The following is a 14,054-nucleotide window of genomic DNA, read 5'->3' on the forward strand; positions in this document are numbered from 1 at the left end:
AGCAATTCCTTCTCTACAACTGACAGAAAAGACCCCCCTGAGGACATCTTGATATAGACGGAAAGCGGAGACGGTAGGTATAGCGGTAGTAAGGAGCTCTTAACAGAAGTAACTAATAGAACGGTATACGATAGTATATCCTAATTGTGGCGTTTGTCGCGCCTTAAATACTTTACCGAAAAGGGGCTCTCGGGAATCACGAAAAAGAACTCGGTTAAACTCGGGCAAATACCAGCCGGGCTTCTCTGATAAACATGAGGCAATAGTTTTTTATATTTACACATTTGTTTAAACAAAATCTATTCACTAAACAAATAATCGTTTCAAATTCATTTACGGTAAAAATGAAGAAATATTTAATATTATTTCTAGCAAATAAATGTATTATTCGGCCATGGAATATCTTGCTAATTATAACAATAATTTAATATATCATCTTAATTTAATCAACAGTTAATGATTTAAAAAATTATTCTTCCTTACGAACAGTATAGCCCATAAACAATCAATTTACATTAATACCGGAGATTAAAAATAGAATAAATAGTTCCATTTTTATACTAGCAGTAAACTATAAACATCAGCAGTATTTTAAATAATAAAAATTAAATAGTTTTGCCCGGCCAGGTTTCGATCTCAGGTCTCTCCGCTTGCTAGATTGAACCTGAAACATTGCTCCACGGAGGCTTGATCGGCAAGACGGTCTATAAATGAATCAATAAAAAAATAGAGCTTCATTAGCCAACTTTTATTGATTTTCCTATATGTTCCCCATAAAATTTAATATTTTATTGATATTATCTGCATTCCAACAAACTATTAAAAAACCAATTAATTTTTTAAGTGAAACTTCTTTATACACGATGGGAGAAAACATTCAAGGTTAGTTTAGGTCATTCTGTCATAGAACTAGTAAGGGACTTTCTTTTAATATATGGATAACATATTTTTCTAACAGAGAATTTTTTTTTTCAATTACGCGTGGACTACTCTCGTTTTTCCCTTGTATGGCAAAATAATTAAGCTATAACATCTCTGGGACTAAGCGTATATTGCTTTCTTTGATGGTGCCTCAAATAACGCTAACATTTGCCTATAAAGGTGTATTTATCTTAATTTCTATGGAATGTTTAATAAAAAATAAAAAATAAATTTGCAGCTCCCTGATGTTCAGTAACTTTGATCAAAAATTAAAATGTCTGAGAAACAAACTTTCTTCTAAATAAAAGTGCAAATATCCTAAATGCACAGTATGTACTAAACCGCATTATTATTAGTACAGGGTGGACCATTTTGGTTGTTTCTATAGGGTATCTAGGGTATCTATAGAAACAACCAAAATGGTCCACCCTGTACATATATAAAATGTCCAATCTAGTTATACCCTATCCAACGAATCAGGAAAGATTTCGACAAGACAAAATAAAAAATGACAAAAAATAAGAGTTACCTGTAAATTAAAGCGACAGACAACTGCCAATGTCATGTTTTTTCTAGTTAGACGAAATTTATATCTGATAATATGCCGCTTAAAGCTTGATTTTCATGAGTCCGTTATCCGTTGATACGATGGTCCGACGGCGCTCTGATTGGTCACAGCGTTTTCGCGCCACTTTTACATATCCGTAAATTGTTTACTCCGGCCCGTCAACGGAGAAAGATCGTACGATAACGGACGTTTTGACATTTTCTTGACAAGTTTCATCTAACCTTAATAAAAATATAATAGTACAAGAGCTAGCACCGTCGGGAAAGCGAGAATTTTAAGAAAGCTGGTTCTTTAATATATCTTTTGCTATGCTCTCCTGACCAAAGTGCGGGCCGTCTGGCTGCCGGTAGACTACTGCGGTTCACTACTGGGCGTCACATCTGTACATGGTATCCCATTTTCGGATGTTTTATGGGATTTTTCGTTTATGAGTAGAGATACAATGATGCGATTTTCACATTACTTTAGTACTTTTTTATGAAACTAAATATGCTACACAAAGGTTTGTCCTAGCCCCTTAGTTTCTGAAATATAAGGCGAATTTGTTATGCACAGTAGTGAACAGATGTTGAATACAGATATGATACGCAGTAGTGAACGTGACGTCTACCGGCAGCCAGACGGTCCGCAGTCCGCACTCTGTTCAAGAAAGCATAACAAAAAATATATTAAAGAACAAGTTTGCGTAAAATTCTCTCTCGAAAACGTTGCTAGCTCTTAGACTATAAGTATATAGCGAAATCGTTGTGGAAATGAACATATAAAATGACACCAATCACAAGCAAATGATATATCCGATGAACGGAGGCATGAAAATGCAATAAGTTTAAAAACTGCATAATCGTCTAACCAATCGAAGTGTTTAAATTCAGCCAATAAAATTAATATCGTATCATCGTATCGTCGGACAACGTATGCATGAAAATCAAGCTTTCTTCTTTGGCCGACATGTATAGTCGGCCAGGCAAACGAATATATGACAATAATGACAGCAAAACAAAACAAAACGATCTTATCAACTGTATGTCATTATAATTCAAAAGAATATTGATTTTACTAAAACTTTAGAAGTCGACTGTCAAAATCATATTTTCACTCACTGATTATACATTTTAAAACTATATACCGGGTGCGTCTCAAAAGTGGCCCACCCGTATAATTTCTTTATTTTTTTCAGATATAACGAGTTTTGGTATGTTAGTATATGACATGAATTAAGATTGATTGACATTCAATTGTTTTCGGTCACTTCCGGTTTCACCAGAAATGACTACAACTTTTGATTTTTAAATGGAACCGTCGGTATTTTTTTGCTTTGTTTGATATAAAATAACACTCTGAATAGAATGACATATCATATGTCAACTTTTGACATTTTCGCATATGGTTTGTTTGAAATTGTAACATGCGGCTCATAACGACAATTTGTTTCGAAATACCAAGTGTGTGGTATCAAATTATTCATAAAAAATGCTTTTTCCAAATATGCTAATGGGCCACCCTCTTCCATTTGAAAAAAACTGAGATATGACTAAAAATACGATGTTTGTTTAGCATTTTTTAACCGGCCAGAACAAGACACTAAAAACATTAGAGGATCAAATCTATTTTTCTAAGGATCCTTGATTAACAATTAGTGTTTTTAAAACAGCCATGGCACTCTAGATTGAAATTTAAAGGGTGCCATTTAAAAACCAAAAGTTGTTGTCATTTCCGGTGAAACAGGAAGTGACCGAAAACAATTGAATACGTCAATCAATCCTAATGTCATATACTAACATACAAAATCTCCTTTTTTTATCTGAAAAAAAAAACAAAAAAAGTTATAGGAGTGAGCCACTTTTGAGACGCACCCGGTATTTCAGCCCAACATTAGTTTGCCATATGCTATCAGAATTACCTTTTTGATTTAATTCCCACAACCAAGAAACTGCTGCCTTTGATAAACCAACTAACTCAACAGCAGATCCGTCCCTAGGAGTGGCCGGTTTCCCTCGATTTCCAGCTTTATCTGATGAACCCATTTTATCCATCCACGTCCCACAGTTCCATTGATTACCGCCTATAAAAATACAAATTTTACTCCAAATCCAAATATTTAACTACACACATGGCCAAAATTATTGCATATATCGTTTAAAAATATACGGAAAGAAATTTAAAGAATCTTTTTTATACATAGCTTTGATAATCTGTAATAAATATTTTTTTGTTAAAATGGATGTGGTAAACAATGTTTATCGTTCAGACCCAATATTATTACAAATTCTTGCACAATTCGATTTGTAGTCTCCTGGGTTTCAGAAGAAATTTGACCATTGTTTTGGCCTTAAAATGCCTAGAAACATTATTTCACAGTTTAATAGAGTCAGAATAGTAACACTGCCTCAACAGAGAGACAAACGAGGTTACAGACCGGCCTGGAAGAGGTAGAAAGAGTGCAACTACTGCTGTGCAAGACCGTCAAATATCCTTAATTGCACGACGCAATCCCCTACTTTCTAGTACTGCTATTAAAAATGAGTTAGCTCGCCTTGAAGGAGTAAATGTTTCAAGAAAGACCATAGCAAGAAGACTCCATGACAGAGGATTACATTTAAGGAGGCCTCTACGTGTTCCGAAGCTTAATTTACAGCACAAAATTACGCGACTACAATGGGCTGAGGAGATGAGAGCAAATGGACTTAATTGGAATTTCGTCATGTTTAGTGATGAAACAAGAATAGGCCTAGCTTGCGACGAACTTTGATCTGGAGAGCATCTGGAAGACGAGCACGCTCAACCCCGTTTCAAGGAGGAAGTATTATGGTATGGGCAGGTATAATGCACGGAGCTCGAACTCCTCTTGTTTTTATTGGTGGCACAATGACAGGTGCCTCATATCTTAGAGACTTTTTAGAGCCTATTGTGCGTCCATTTCGAGGGGCAGTGGGGGATGAATTTGTTTACATGGACGATAATGCTCCTCCCCATCGTACTTTAGCGGTTCGCGAATTTTGTGAGGAAGAGGGTATAAGGGGAAAACAGTGGTGGCCACGGATGTCTCCAGATATGAATGTGATCGAGCATGCTTGGGACACGCTAAAACGCCATATTGCCAAAAGGAATGATCCCCCCCCCCGTACCTTAAATGAATTGAAAATTGCTGAGCGCGAAACATGGGAAGCCATTCCTCAACATCTTCTGGACAACTTAATTGAGAGCATGCCACGCCGTCTCACAGATTGCATTGAGGCTCGAGGAGGTAATACAGACTATTAGTTGTGAGAAATAATTAAAATCGTTTTCAATATTTTCTGTTTAAAATGAAATTTGTTTTTGTTGATTTTCACTCATTATGAAATAAAATTATAATAACAGCCTAGTTGCACTTAGATTTCTAATTTTATATTAGTTAGTCGTGTAGTAAGTCAATATGTACAAAAATATAAAAAGAATCATATTAGCTCGAAAATAAAATAAAAATATCGTTATATGCAATAATTTTGGCGATGTATGTATATCAAACCATACCAAAAACGAATCCGGTATCCGGATGAATGCCAATTTGATTATTAAAACCTGCATCCGTCATGTGTTCATCAATTTGTCTACCAGCATTCCTTTCTCTGAACTTCAAACCTTGGAAGTGAACTTTCAAACCCTCTTGTATTACGTCGTGTAAGGGCTGATCCACAGTGCCCGGTGGTTGATTTGGCGAGTCGTCGGTGGGAAATATACGAGAAACTTTATCAGAGAGAATTTGTACACCGTCAGGAACCTCTTCGCAATAGGATTTAATGCAATATAACCACCACCAAATAGCATCACGGCAGTTAAACCTGGCGAAATAAATATTAAGTTAATAACTTAAAACTCTAAGTTTCTGATAGACAGTTAAAACAAAATTTATCTGGAGCGTAACGTAGAAACCTATGGCTGTGATTACATGATCATGCAAACAAGAGAAAATCAGACAAAGTATGTTATGTAGACAGTGGTCTATAATGGTTTTGTAATATATTATTTTTAATCTAAAAAACGAAACTTTCATATTATCTTTCATTGTATCCTATATTAAGTTCCTTGGGTACTGTGGCAACTAGTGTATATCGGCAATCCATTTAGTTCAGTCATTGGGGATTTTTGCTTGGAAAAAAGTCCGGAAGTTTTGCAACTTTGCAGGTTTATAGGTTTTGGGGTCCCTAACTAAAATCCATAAAATGCACATTTCAATACTTGCCGCCGGCGCCTTCGCCGCCATCTTGCCAAGATGGCGCCCATAATCATTATTTTGTGAATATCTCGAAAACTATGCGTTTTTCGCGAAAATTTGAGGAGAGCAAAATTAAAGAGAATATTCCTATATAAATTTCCTATAAAAAAGGTTTTATGAAAATTTTCGCTAAAGTCAACCGTTTAGGCACAAAATCCCTGGAAATTTTACAATTTTGCGTAAAATTTTATATATTATGTATAGTCGATTTTCCGAAATCAAATGTCGATTACGGTTCACTAAAACTAGTTTTAGTTTAGTTTCTTCAATAATGTCATAAAACAGTGGCGTATCATTAAGTCGCTCATTAATTTATGAATAATTAATTTTAATTATTGAAAATGTTACTTGTTTCCACACCACCCAAGAAGTAAAGTATATGCGCGTTTATTTTAACGTGGTCTCCCCGGAGGCCTAATCCACTAGATAAATTAAAAACTTTAACTTATCTGCACAAGCCCGACGGATCTGGCTCATGTCAAAGTCGATCGTGTCTGCTGTGCTGGGCTTATCAGGGGGTCTCTCAATACGTCCAACTCTTCATCTTCAGCCGCCAAAGGGATATCTACAGGCAAGTCCAACTCCTCTTCATCGGATTCGTCGAGTGACACTTCAGTGACGTTGTCACAGGATTTCCCATTGCAGTATGCACAAATCATTGAACATTTTAATCCTGCTTTTCTGCATCCGCAGGCTTTACCATAGTTGTTGGTTTTGCATTTAGAGGATAAAAATGCCAACAGGGATTTTGGAGCTGGATTTTTCAACGTTGCGACTGAAGTAATGCCTGTTTTTGTTTTCTTCCAACCCCATTCTTCGGCATCGTTGGTACAACCAGACCAATGCTGAACCTGGTGGTAAGTTTGCAATGAATGCTGTCCAGCACGACAATTAATTACTCATAAATTAATGATACGCCACTGTTTCATGACAAAATTGAAGAAACTGAACTAAAACTAGTTTTAGTGAACCCTAATCGACATCTGATTTCGGAAAATCGACTATACATAATATATATCATATTCATTGCAAAATTGTAAAATTTCCAGGGATTTTGTGCCTAAACGGTTGACTTTAGCGAAAATTTTCATAAAACCTTTTTTATAGGAAATTTTATTCTCTTTAATTTTGTTCTCCCCAAATTTTCGCGAAAAACGCATATTTTTCGAGATATTCACAAAATACCGATTTTGGGCAAGATGGCGGCGTCGGCGGCAAGTCTGGAAATGGGCATTTTATGGTTTTTAGTTAGTGACCCCAAAACCTATAAACCTGTGGACGATAAGGAAAACTTCCGGACTTTTTTCCAAGCAGGCCCCTTTTTTGATCCCCAATGACTGAACTAATTATTGTGTGTAAGAAATAATAAGGCAAATGATAAAAAAGAAAGATATGATAAGCGCCAATTTCTTAATTTTAGGATTTTACAATATTATAGTAGGTCTAACTAGTCCCTACAAAATGTATAAACTCTGCAGGGCAATAAGTTGTTAAATCCTATGATATACTCTGTTTTTTTTCTCATGTAAGATTTCGTACATACCAATCCATTTATTAAACTAAAAAAAGTTTCTAATATTTTTAAGTTAACTATGGATGGGTATATATAAATCCGTCATGCGTCATCTCTTGTTGTTTTTAACCAGTTTTATTGGTTTATTTCAAAAATGACAGATTATATAATATTATTGGTTTGACGGAACGATAAACGAGAAACGGGCGCCGATGCATATGAACTCGTCTTAAGATTTTTGAGAGTTGTCAAATTCTTGCCAAATTATAGGATACAATTTTGTGTCAAATTATGTCAAATAGAAATGATAGATATTTTGCATTTTAAACTGTTACTGTTATTACGTGTTCTTTAAAATTAAGTGAAGGAAAACTCGAGAGAAAATTATGTGTTGACTCAGACCATAGTTTACAGTATCTGTAAAATAACAGCACACGATAGGTAAATAATAAATTTTAGTACTGCAGAGAGATAATGTGAAAATGTACTGGTTTACAAAAGTTAATTAACCAACTTTTAAGGTATAAAGTAAGTATAAGTTTAAGGTATTCAGTAAGTGTTATTATTAATATAATATTTTGTTTTATTTATGTTGTGTTTTATTTATTCCTTTGCAATATTATTATTTTTTATTTTTACATAAGTTAAATTGATAAATGTATAAGTGATTTAGTCTCTATATCAGAAGAATCTAGTTCTGCACTAGACTGCGAATGATATGTATTCAAACACCGAATTTTTGTCACTTATACATAAATTTTTAAATAAATCCCTGCGTTTAGCGGTCTAATGGATTCACACGAAATTACTTCAAAAATCGGTTCAACATTTAAATCGATGAATAGATATTTTTATATACTCGTAGTTTTATAACACTTACAATTACTTTTCGATTTATTATCTGTTATATCTTTTACAGAAATATTTCATATAGTTTTCTAGGACACATTTATATAACTTTTACAGTTATTTTTTTATTTATAATAAAGTTTTAATAAAATTATTTTTTTTTATTCAAATCAATGATTAAAATTAAAAAAATCACTTGATTTAAATCACGATTTAAATCATGATTTAAATCATTTGATTTAAATCATGCCAACCCTGTTTTGAAGTAATCACTTGTCACTCAAATTTTAAATATATTAATTTTCTGCTATGCGTTCCAACTGTACCAACTTATTTCTTTGTAAAATAAAATAAACTACTTTGAAAATAAGATGACAGACGCATCTATCACTGTCAAAAATCTTGTCGTTGGAGAGACTATACAGGGTGTCCCAGAAATAAGTGCAAGTATTTTAAGGGGTGATAGATCTCGATAAAAGAAACATATTTTCTCTTTATCGTTTTTCAAATAAGTCCAAAATAACGGAGTTATTTTACTTTGAAAATTACCAAAAAAAATGGTTTTTTGCTCAAATTTTGAGAACAACTGGATCATTTCTGGATTTTCTTTCTTGTAAATTTAATCTACTACCTATGTTGTCATATTATCAACAAATTATTTTTTTAAATAAAAATTTAAAAAAATCCAAAAATTTTCAAAAAATTCCGATTTTTCAAAAAAAAATTTGCGAAAAAAACCATATACTACCAGTTAAAATACTTGCACTTATTTCTAGGACACCCTGTATATGCCTAGTAACAATGTGGAATTCACGGAAAGATAACGTCGGATAACCACGGATAACAACCACCCGTCCAGTGCCTAAAATGGGACTTATCATGTTTTTCCCCCGGACCCTTCATATTTAATCCATATTTACTACATTGGCAGATACACGTAAAATATTTACTTACCTTGGATTTCTTCCACCATCTAAAAGATTAGGAATTAAGCCATGTCTCAGACAAGCAGCATACGCCAAAATATGTTGTCTAGATTCTTCAAATCTGCCAGTTAATATAAAGAGTCCCCTTAATGCAATAAATGTATCTCTACCCCAATTTCTCATGTAGCCAACCGAAAAATGTGGTAAGCCTTAAATGTGCATTAGAAAATCAATACTATATTTTAATTCATTTTTTTTATATAATATTATACCTGCTGATAGAGAAACACAGGCCTGAATGTCACGTCCGTCTGAACTTTCTCTAACCGGTGGCTTTGGTGGCGCTAAATTAGGGGAGAGGGTGGGTAAATCGGCCGATTTAATATAAGCTCCAAACTGTAGCGAGCCCAAAGATAAACCTTTTACAAAGCTTGATCCATGCTTTACAAAGCTGAAAGAAAATTTTTAATCGATAAAGAACTGAAAACTCTGAAACTGAAACACTTTGGAATTATTAAATACAAAAAAATAATATTACGGAAACCTAAACAAACTGTTTATAAACTTTAAAGACTCTTAGTTGTTTCACAAAAAATTGGATAAGGAATAATTATTTCTAGAATTAATTTTTTAAACCTAATAGTCCAAGAGCCGGGTGCAAAAACATGCAAGAGTTTTCTGAAGGCCCATATTTTCAAAATCGATTGCATTTTATTGTTAAAATGCAAAGGTACAGTCAGCAGTTCCAGTTCCGGGACACCTGACGCTGAGAAGCGCGCAAAGGGGTAAAATTGAATACCTCCAAATTGTTTTCTGAAGGCTGAACATTTGTAGATAACATTCGAATGCAATGTAAAAAAAATAACAGTCAGACAGAGCAGTATGGGGACACAAAGCGGCAGAGCTACCTCAAACGCGCAGTCAAAAAAATGTTGCCATTCAAAATGATTTCTGAAGGCTGAAATTTTGCAGGGTAATAGTGAAAACAATAGATTTATTAATAAAAACAGTCAGATTCGTCTATAATAGAACCACAATAAATCACACGGTAGGCTAACTCTGCCCAGATCCCATTGTTTAAAATTTTTATAAAATTTGACCTTGAAAACACCATTATGGGTGCCGAGTCAGGGCCGGATTAAAACGTATCAAAAAATTTCCCAGAAAATAAACTATTGATAGACAGGGTCGTATTAAAAAAAATACTGTAATTGACTGAAACTGAATTTTATTTACACAATACTTTTATCTAAACAAATGAATCGTTAACCGCGCATACTCCTCGAAAAGTATAAATGAAAAAATCAATTAAACATTTAACTATAGAGAATAGACAATTAAAATTAAAAATCATGCCAGGAGTTACAAACAAGAATTAAAGAAATACCCAATAACATATCTATTGAACAATCTAAAGAGGCTACGTACAAATTATGTCCATCAATGGACATAGCAAATTTTGTTAATATTCAAATTGCACAAATTAACAAATCAGCTAAAGGAAGAAAAGTAACTGATGAATTTAAATACAAATGTTTGGCTATATACTTTTCCGGGCCAAAAATATACAAGACGCTCTTGACAAATCTATTTTGCCTTCCACGTCCAGAGACCCAGAGACACTAAGATAATGAATATATGACATCGATATCAAACCTGGCTTAAAATCTTAGTGTATTTGAGACTCTGAAAAAGAAAAGTTGAAAGTTTCGATGAACCAGATGAACTCAATCGATATTGTGTTCTATGTATTGATGATATGAATATCAAGTGCAATTTGTTTTATAATAGTGGTCGTGATAATATTGTAGGTTTTGAGGACCAGAAGGGGAACAGAGAGTTTAAACCAGCTCGGGTGTCTAATGTTGTTATGGTAAGAAGTATCTTTACTAACGGGAAGCAGTCCCTAGCTTATTTTACAAGCTTTTATTTAACTTGCTTTGTATGTATGTTTGTTCGGGCAAATCTTGTAAGCTAAATTAGAAGCACTTCCTTTCATTGTAGGAAATTAAAATTTGGCATGTAGGTTCAGTCCCGATGACAATATATTTTTTAGCAAGGCATGACCCGAATTTTTGACAGCTGTCAAAAAAATTTCAAAGTTGTCCGATTTTGATAAAAATCTATATATAGGATGGCCATGGGTTAAAATGAAAAAAAAAATTGACCTGTCAAATTTAACAGCTGTCAAAAAAATCTCAGAGTTGTCCGATTTTGATAAAAATCGATACATTGGATGCTCCCTACCGCTTAGTCGGTTTTCATTTTATTTGTCTCACATTTGAACTGTCAAATTTGACAGCTGTCGTTTTTTTTAAGCTCTCATTTTTTAATGAAAATCGATATACATATTATTAGGATGCCCATAGGAAGTTATTTAAGAAAAAGAATTGAGTTTAAGTGTGTGGCACTGAGAAATCAGCATAACTAAAAAGTAAAAAATAAATTTAAGAAAAAAACTTTTTAAAAACAAGCTTTTATTTAAATACATTAAAAAATTAACTTTTTCTTTCTTTAAAACTTTTATTATGAACTTATAATGTCATTACACAATTTTATATTATATAAAAGCTTGTCGCGAGTGTACAGTTGCACTCATAAAAATCTGGTACGACAACTTTATCTTGTAATTCCAATATCTTGTAAACCTATCATTATTCCCATCCAGGATAAATTCATCCGGTTTAGAAGAACATTTAAAAAACTTTGTGTCCGAATATTACACACGGGTACTGAAAGTTGCCAAAATGATCTGGCAAAGATCTTATTAAAAACGGCAGACCTCTGTTCTTTTCTCTCTGAATTGTCATGAGCTATCCATAAGAATTAAAAATATATACTGATAATCAGAAAAACAGTGATTTAGAAATTAATCTTGTTTGTCATTCTGCAGGATACCTAATAATAAAAATTACTTTGAATGCCGTAGACAATGATTGAGTATTAAAACTAAAAGAATTTCGGACTTCCATTGTACTACTAAACTACAAAAACCAAATATATCACACAATAGACAAAAATAAAAAAACAAAATATATCAAGAAAAGAATAAAATAAATTAAACCGCACGCTACTGACTCAAAGCTGCCATAACTGTATGTTGTCGATGACAAAGACTACGACTGACTACGACACTGGTTAATTTCTGTTGCTGGCACCCATAATGGCGTCGTGCGCAAGGATATGCGCGTAGCGTTCCCGCTAAAGCGAGTCGGTCTGCCGTGTGATTTATATGCCGTGATAGAACCCCGTCAGTCAACAGCTGATGGAAGTGAGAATAGTGACAGTGCACGTTTACTTTACTCCATACTTCAGACTTTTTTTAGACTTTACTCAATATATATCGGTATTCATCAATAATTTCACACAAAACAAAATAATTATTGTAAATAAATTAATGTGCGTTATGCAAAAAACGTGTGTCTTTTTTTATTAGGGACCGTTTTCCTTCGACATTTATAAACTACGATTTGAAATATATTTTTCTTATAATATTTATGTTTAAAATTCAATTCAATAATAGATCAATCAATCAATAAATAGATCAATCAGTCACAAATCCAAAAAAATTAAAATATTCTGTTTTGTGTGAAATTATTGACGAATATCAATATACAATATTGAGTAAAACCTTGCTTATACGCACCCTGTCAGTATTCTCACTTCCATCAGCTGCTGACTGACGGAGTTCTATTATCGACGAGTCTGACTGTTTTTATTAATAAATATATTGTTTTCACTATTATCTTGCAAAATTTCAACCTTCAGAAATCACACGTGACAATTTTTTTTTGGCAGCGCGTTTAAGGTAGCGCTGACGCTTTGTGTCCCCATACTGCTCTGTCTGACTGTTATTTTTTTACATTGCATTCCAATATTATCTACAAATTTTCAACCTTCAGATAACAGTTTGGAGGTGTTAATTAAAATTACACCTTGGCGCGCTTCTCAGGGCCAGGTGTCCCGGAACTGGAACTGCTGACTGTACCTTTGCATTTTAACACTAAAATGCAATCGATTTTGAGCCTTCAGAAAACTCTTGCATGTTTTTGCACCCGGCTCTTAACTTAATTAACTTAACTTAATAAAGATAAAAAACATAAGTCCAATATAATATTTCCACTAATAAGAGCTATAACTTACTAACCGTTAACTTTCGGAAAATTAAAAATAATTTACAAGTTAAAATTATGATACAATACTAAAAAAATATTCCATGCTTCACGTTTTTATAAAATAAAGATTATTGTTTTACTTACTCTGACATAAGATTGTAGCTCTGATCTAATAGACAAGTATAGATCTCAGTGACGATGACATCAAAATAACAAGGAATTAAATATCGTGGAATATTGTATAAGTATTTTATGTTTTCTTCTATCCACTGACCCAGTTCTTTTGTACCCTCGTCTACTTGAAGTCTCTTCCATATGTAATCTGTAAATAATCAAATTTTTCATAGTTGAATACCAATATTTAAATTTAAAATTACTATATTTTATAGTGATGGGATCACTCGAGTGAAAAATACTCGGTCATCCGAGTATTCATATCCTCGGTATGTCTCGAGTATTTTTGTCGATCCTCGAGCATTACTCGGCACGCAACTAACATCAGTTGTAGCGTACCGTCCTCGCTGCTCGCGACGATACAGGCGATTTTACGATTTATGCTGAAACCTTTTATATAGAGGACAGAGGGTAACTGTTTTATCACTTGCTCGCATATCGCTCGCAATAATAGTCGGTTTTCAGAGTAGTAACCTGCATTTTTGAACAGAAATACCACAGGAAATACATTACTTATTTTTGTTTTGTTTTGTTTAGATGGGATATATTAATTATAATATTTATTTAAATTATAAAGATTTTTTCTCCATACTTTATATTTTAAGATTTATAGTTTTTTAACCATTGATATAATAAAATGTTGTTTTTTCTGTGTAATAATTCAGAATTGAAACATTTAAAAATTCATAATACGTCAGTTTTCGACTTCCATTTGACAAAACCACAGTTGTTT

At 33.3% G+C, this 14,054-nt stretch overlaps 1 protein-coding gene across 3 annotated transcripts in view; it reads right to left on the reverse strand.

Moving 5' to 3' along the window:
- The window catches only part of LOC115878093 (glycogen debranching enzyme), an 85,124-nt gene that overhangs the window by 26,168 nt on the left and 44,902 nt on the right, over nt 1-14,054 (reverse strand). For all 3 annotated transcript variants that reach the window (XM_030894451.1, XM_030894454.1, XM_030894455.1), the window contains 5 exons: nt 13,292-13,469; nt 9,305-9,483; nt 9,061-9,241; nt 5,003-5,310; nt 3,390-3,551 (listed from right to left, as the gene is read on the reverse strand). In XM_030894451.1, coding sequence (XP_030750311.1) covers nt 3,390-3,551; nt 5,003-5,310; nt 9,061-9,241; nt 9,305-9,483; nt 13,292-13,469 — 1,008 coding nt within the window. The remainder of the gene's footprint in view (nt 1-3,389; nt 3,552-5,002; nt 5,311-9,060; nt 9,242-9,304; nt 9,484-13,291; nt 13,470-14,054) is intronic.

Source organism: Sitophilus oryzae, unplaced genomic scaffold, assembly GCF_002938485.1.
Source record: "Sitophilus oryzae breed Bouriz unplaced genomic scaffold, Soryzae_2.0 scaffold_1500_pilon_pilon, whole genome shotgun sequence".
Lineage (NCBI taxonomy): Eukaryota > Metazoa > Arthropoda > Insecta > Coleoptera > Curculionidae > Sitophilus > Sitophilus oryzae.